Source organism: Arachis duranensis, chromosome 3 (assembly GCF_000817695.3).
Source record: "Arachis duranensis cultivar V14167 chromosome 3, aradu.V14167.gnm2.J7QH, whole genome shotgun sequence".
In the NCBI taxonomy this organism is placed as follows: domain Eukaryota; kingdom Viridiplantae; phylum Streptophyta; class Magnoliopsida; order Fabales; family Fabaceae; genus Arachis; species Arachis duranensis.
In genome coordinates, this window is record NC_029774.3 from 2305105 (window position 1) to 2311646 (window position 6542).

The window sequence follows — 6542 nt, forward strand, 5'->3', positions numbered from 1 at the left end:
GTAAAATCCCACATCTACGTATATTATGTTGGACCCCCACTGCGACTACTTCTGAGTTCTGACTTTGATCATGATGCCACGAAATTGAATATACCTCAATCGCCAACCTCATTAACCCACCGGTCTTCTATCTTCAAAGCTTCAAACTTCATACATACCTACTCTCTCCAACTGTCATAACATTAACTCATTACACGTTCAATTCAATGCCCTATAGTCAAAAGTTAGGTGCACACAGTACCCGCTTTACATACTAGTCTTCTCTCGGTCAACCCACATCAAATCAATTTGAATTTTATAAGCTCTCTCATATGATTGGATATTCATGTAAATCAAATTTCACAAATTAAATTTTAAATAATTCTTACAAAATTATATATTTTTTAAATTAATTTTTTTTTTAATTTTAAGTTAATCGTATTAGTATTTTCATTATTTCTATTGATAATAGTATAAAATTTACTGATATAACATATTAAGTGATATTATAATACATATTTAATAATTTTAATTAACAATTAATATAATAAATTTATAAAATTAAATTAAATTAACTTTAAATTAAGGTATTTCAATATTTTAAGGTATTTTCTCAATTAAATTTTGATTTAAACTATTTTTATAAATTTATTATATAAATAGTCAATTAAAATTTTTAAGTGTATATTGAAGTATTACTTAACGTATTATATTAGTAAATTTTGCGACTATCAACAAAGAAAGTAATGAAAGCATCAATATAATTAACTTAAAATTTTTAAAAGATAAATTTAACTAAAACAATTTCAAAAACTAATTTAAAAAATAAATAATTTTTTAAGGACAAATTTGATTATTTACAAATTTTTAGTGATATGTTCAAGAATATATACTGGTTTATTTTTCATAACCTCTAAAATGTCCAAAAATACATGTGTCATAGAAGAAAATGCAAACTATTTTTCAGCATTTACAAAAAGTTTAAAAAGACAACAAGTATAACATGTTTAACTTACATAAGGTCTCTCATGTCAGGTATGTTTGATTTATATTTATACTTTTTATTTTTATTTTCAATATTTTTTGTTATTTGAATTTTGTGAATAAAAAATAATAAAAAAATATTTTTTATTTTTTATTTTTACTTTCTATTTTTTTACAAAAGTTTAAAAAATAAAAAACACTAAAAATAAAAATAAAAAATAAAAACGCAAACTAAATATATCCTTATTGCGAATTTGCAATCTGCATAAAAGGTGTGAATTATATCCGAATAATACCTTGCATGGTCATTTAGGCAGAATTGACTAATTTTAAATTGATATTCAAATTTTTGAGCCACCAAATCTGCCAGGTGCAATTAACTCTACACAAGGTGCCGTAGTTCATTGATCAAGTCCCGGTTCCAATCTTCTGAAAAATATGGAACAAGTGTCTGTATATGTTGTACCATCGTTTGGATTTGGATTCTATTTTACTGCCAAATACTACTAGACTATATAGATGCAATCCGTAAAATTTATTGGGTTAGGCTTTTGGTAACACGACAAGTAGCACGACACAGGAGACTAGTAGTACCATTTGTAATAATTTGAACCTTCATATACATACTAGCAGTGTACTAGTAACTAGCAGAGATCAGAGAGGGAAAATGAAATCAAATATAAATCATGAATCAGAATTACCATTTGGAGTTTTATAAAACATGACAAAGAACAAAACAAAGCCGTTACGACGACGTTCTGCTTTTTCCCTGTCTTGTAGTTAATGTCAAATTTTTTTTTAAAAAATTCTACTATCACACTCACATTCACAGGACTGCTTCTATCTGAAACCCAAACAGTCATTCCTTGTTTGGTAGCTGTTTGTCCTTAAATTAATAAATTAATAAATCCCATTTTTCAAATTCCAAACGATACCTTAAAAGAAAGAACCCTTTTTCTCTGTTTTCCCGCTAGCTAGCATCGCTTTCTTTCTATTTACTTCAACTCTGATTCAACTCTTCAAAGCTTTATTGCTCAGTCTTGTTCAGCTAAGAGAGTACGGAGAAATGTCGTCGCCCTCGGTGACTTCGAGTTCCGCTTCCAAGGGAAGGAAAACGATGACGGACCTTCATCATGTTCCGAAGAAATGGACCGAGAGAGAAACGAGTCCAGAGAGGACCAAGGTTTGGACTGAACCCAAGCCCAAAACGGCAAGAAAAGTATCCGTCGTTTACTACCTCTCCCGAAGCGGCCACCTCGAGCACCCTCACTTCATGGAGGTTCCTCTCTCCTCACCACAAGGACTCTACCTCAAAGGTAAATGCATTATGCATCTTCCTTCTTAATATATTGTCCACTAACACAACAAATCAAGAAGCTCAAAACGTCGTCGTTTTTCAGATGTAATCAATCGCTTGAACCTGCTTCGAGGAAAAGGCATGGCTGCAATGTATTCATGGTCCGCCAAACGGTACTGTTTCCTTGAGCTCTACATAATGCTTAAATTTTCATGCTCGTTTTTTCATTATGATTGTTTTGATTTTTTTTTTCGATTTCAGGAGCTACAAAAATGGCTTCGTGTGGCACGATTTATCGGAGAACGATTTCATTTACCCGACGCAGGGGCAAGACTACATTCTCAAAGGATCTGAGATTGTTGATCATGATGCGAGAGCTTCCGAGACGCAGAAACCGGAGGAGGAAGAGGCTAATTTCCCCGCGGTCGCAGTGACGCGGCGGCGCAATCAGTCGTGGAGCTCCATTGACATGAACGAGTACCTTGTTTACAAGTCGGACTCGTTCGGAGACTCCGCCGGAAAAATTGCCGCTGACGCGTCGACTCAGACGACGGACGATAGGCGGCGGAGGAGGAGGGCGGCTAGGGAAGAGGAGAAGAGTCAGAAGAAGAAAGGAGTCGAAGACAAAGGAGAAGAAATCACGGAATCGGAGCAGGTCCCGCATGCCACGTGTCATAATCAGAGCATTGAGCTGAGCAGGGACGAGATCTCGCCTCCGCCGTCGGATTCGAGTCCGGAGACGCTTGAGACGCTGATGAAGGCGGATGGACGGCTGGGATTGTGTTCTGCGAAGATTAACAATAATAATGTGACGGCTGAGAATGGTCATAGCGGAAGGATGAGGGCTTCGTCGGTTCTCTTGCAGTTACTATCGTGCGGTGCGGTGTCGTTTAAGGAGTGTGGGGCCGAGTCTGATAAGGATCAAGGGTTCTCATTGGTTGGGCACTACAAAGCTCGGTTACCCCGCGGATCAGGGAATAATAATGCTAATCAAGTGGGAAAAGAGGTAGGGACATCGATGGAAATTCCAGATTTGAACAGGGTAACATTGGAAGATAAGGAGTATTTTAGTGGGAGCTTGATTGAGACCAAGAAAGTTGAATTCCCTGCGTTGAAGAGGTCCTCTTCTTACAATGCAGATAGGTATGTTAATTGTTATGCCTTCAAATCTTTTGCCTAAACAAGTTTATCATTAGATTAACGCTCTTTAGTTTGCTATTTAGATAAGTAAGTTTCTCTTTTCTTCCTCTGTTACTTGTAAAAGAATTTTTAATTTGGTTCGCTGATTAAGGTTTTTGTGAAATTGAGATCCGTGCTTACGTGTGCATTGGTTTTGGCAATTTTGGAGACTGTAGCCATTGACATTCATACAGTTTTCAGCTCCATAGGTTCTAGTATAGAAATGAAAATGAGGTTGAAGCTGAGGTTAAGCTTCTTGCACATAGGAAGAGGCATCTTGAGATTGAAGACAGTAGAAAATGTTAGTCGAGTAAAACAAATTAAACAATAAGATTACTAGTATATTATTATATTAGATTAATAAAAGTATCCTGGTCATTGACAAAAGTTGCATATATCTTCTTTATTTAATTTCCCAAGTCAGACTATGGAGCGGTAATATCAATAAAGGTGAATAGGTGATAGAGTAAAAATAATGCAATAGTATTCATCTAAAAATGTATATATTGTCAAGTTTTATTGTTTTATTTTGTCAAACAAGTATTATACTGACAACATCTAATCTTATTTCATTGTTACTTGTTTCATTAAGCACAGAAAAATACATTTTTAACACCTAACTTCTTGTACAAATACTATTTTACCATCACTTTAACTCTGCCTTTTTTTTTCCCATTCTTAAGAGTAAATAAATTAAACGCCTACCTTTGGATAGACCAAGAGGGGGATAAAGGTGATCACAGTTGGTAGTCCTTTAGATGTCATTTTGAACATAATTCTTACAACTAAACACTAAATGTAACTTTGGAGTTCAAATTTTATCAATCACTGTCAAAACAAGGTAGGATTCCCACTTCCTTTGTCTCCGGAAATGTTGTCCATTCTCCATGTTCCTCATGTAGCCTTGCCTCTTCCCGTCCTAATTATCTTTTTGGCTGAAAGCGAAAGTGAATTCAATCCTAAATTCTCAATGTCCTCTAAATAGTAAAGACAAAATAACTCATTTTGGAATGGTGTTGCCTCTTGGAAAGTAACACAGCACATGCAAACGACTATGATTGATGAAATATGCACTGATTGATAATGTATATATTGTGTTTTTATTTTAGAATAATTTTAAGTCGTTTGATTAACTGTTATTTTGATGATTTTCTTAATTAGTCTGTCATTCTTTCTTTTTTATCTGTTATTATAAAACTTTTGGTACATTCTTATACCTGGGAAACGTTTGTAAATTCATATACATGGTGAAATCTGTTGAAATTTACACAAAGAGAAAACTAGCACGCAGCTAGCTATCATTGGCATGTAGATTGATAGTTGACAGTTGCCTGCATACCTCTGCCTGTCCTGTTTCATCTTGTATGTAGGGTGAATAAATGAGATATGCTTGTAAATTCTAGTTGATTTAATGCAATTATTGATATATATCTGTCTTCCTTGTTTTGGCCCCATTTAATATTGTCAGCTGCAGCATGTGGGGTCAAATTTAAAGCATCCAAAGAGTTATTGGTAACTTTTCAATAAATAAACTTTCCAGTTTGCCACCTATAATTATACAAGTTGTACGAATACACCGAGGAAAAAGAATGAAACTGTGATTGGGAAAATGAATACGCCAAAGATCACATTCAAATATTCAGTAGTTTTGTGTATTTACCGTCATTTTAGTCAATAATGACTTTTGTTGTTTAAATTGATTATGTTAGTGAGTGTGAGTTAAATTGCATTATCAATATTGTGGTTCTACTTAGTCATATGTTTGTATGATTTGCTGTCCCTTCTGCAGTGGTTCCCGGTTGCAAATCATGGAGCAAGACGGAGACATGGTGCGAGCAAAGTGCATACCAAGAAAGTCCAAGACACTATCAACAAAGAAAGAAGATGGTTCTTCTCAACACGGTAGCAAAAGATTTGAGGTACAAGCCACAAGTTGAAAGGAATGAATGAATGTACACGAAATGAAATGGAACCAAAAAAAATTTGAATGGAAGTTAGTAGTGACATCTGAGAGGAGAAGATAGCTTATTATTAAAGAAGTGAAAAATTTGAAAGATTAAATTATTGAAGACTGTAAAAAATGGACAAAGGTTAGGATAAGGACTAATCAAGTTGTAGGTGGTAGTTTAATGGCATAGAGCATTGCATTGCAATTCGCAAGTCGAAGCAGGGAGGGCACATACATTGAGGGAGAGTTAGATAAGTGATGAAAATGCCGATTTGATTTTGGAATTTGGAATTTGGAGGTTTTTGGTGGGGGGCAAAAGTCAGCATTTGTAAAGCTGTAACGCTGGTCTCTGTTTCCTTTTCCTGGCGTTATGTGGTTTTTGTGCTTTTAAATTTGTGAGGGTAGTAAATTTTAATGTTAAAGAAGTACTTGTAGGCTTGTAACATCGTTCCTTGTTATTTGGTTGACTTTGAAATGACAAACGAGTGGAATGGACCCTTTCCTCAGAGGAGATTTACAGCATCTTAGTCTTAGGTTACTATGATAGATCCACTTCAGCTTCACTTATTTTCAGGTACACGTGATGTGAGGGATCGGGAGCATGGGTTTAAATAAAGGGGGGAAACAAGAGTTTATAAATACAAGAGGCTCCTCCTTTCTAGATGAATGTGTTGAACAAATAAAAATCAAACTTAATGTTATTGTAAGTATGCTTTGAAATGAGGTATTTGTATCTACTTACTTAAGAATCGCTACAAACATCTGCTATGGATATTTCTCATGTTGAACTTTACATATATTGAAATCGAAAGTACCGACAACATTGCAAGAGGAAGGCTCTACTTAAGAGTGATAAATGGTTGAACACGACCTAAAAGTCTTAGAAAGAAATGCAAACTACTTTAAGGCTATTTTGTTGAAGCTGAAATTGGGGTGTACTAGAAATGACAACCCATACTTGGAGCGGTCGATGATTGAATATCTTTGCATATAAACTTAAAATAATGTGAATGACCCTTAGCGATGCACATGTAAAACAGGAAAAGGACCCCAACAACCCTTAGGTAGCGTTTGGTGGAGAGACAGAGACAGAAAGACTGAGACTGAGAGACCGAGACTGAGAGACAGGGATTGAAACAAATCTCAGTATTCTGT

General features: G+C 35.0%; 1 protein-coding gene across 1 annotated transcript; it reads left to right on the plus strand.

The window, feature by feature from the left end:
* Positions 1 to 1896: 1896 nt before the first annotated feature.
* Positions 1897 to 6107, plus strand: LOC107476876 (protein SOSEKI 5). The gene is made up of 4 exons (XM_016096808.3): positions 1897 to 2279; positions 2364 to 2433; positions 2522 to 3403; positions 5229 to 6107. The coding sequence occupies exons 1-4, from the start codon at positions 2030 to 2032 to the stop codon at positions 5374 to 5376; spliced, it is 1350 nt and encodes a 449-aa protein (XP_015952294.1). The 5' UTR covers positions 1897 to 2029; the 3' UTR covers positions 5377 to 6107.
* The last annotated feature ends 435 nt before the right edge of the window (positions 6108 to 6542 follow it).

What these genes read in the sequence shown, in the direction of transcription:
- LOC107476876 (XM_016096808.3), top strand. Translation starts at nt 2,030, where the DNA reads ATGTCGTCGCCCTCGGTGACTTCGAGTTCCGCTTCCAAGGGAAGGAAA. An exon ending in ACAAGGACTCTACCTCAAAG is followed by an intron (nt 2,280 to 2,363) that starts GTAAATGCATTA and finishes GTCGTTTTTCAG; the next exon opens with ATGTAATCAATCGCTTGAAC. An exon ending in TATTCATGGTCCGCCAAACG is followed by an intron (nt 2,434 to 2,521) that starts GTACTGTTTCCT and finishes TTTCGATTTCAG; the next exon opens with GAGCTACAAAAATGGCTTCG.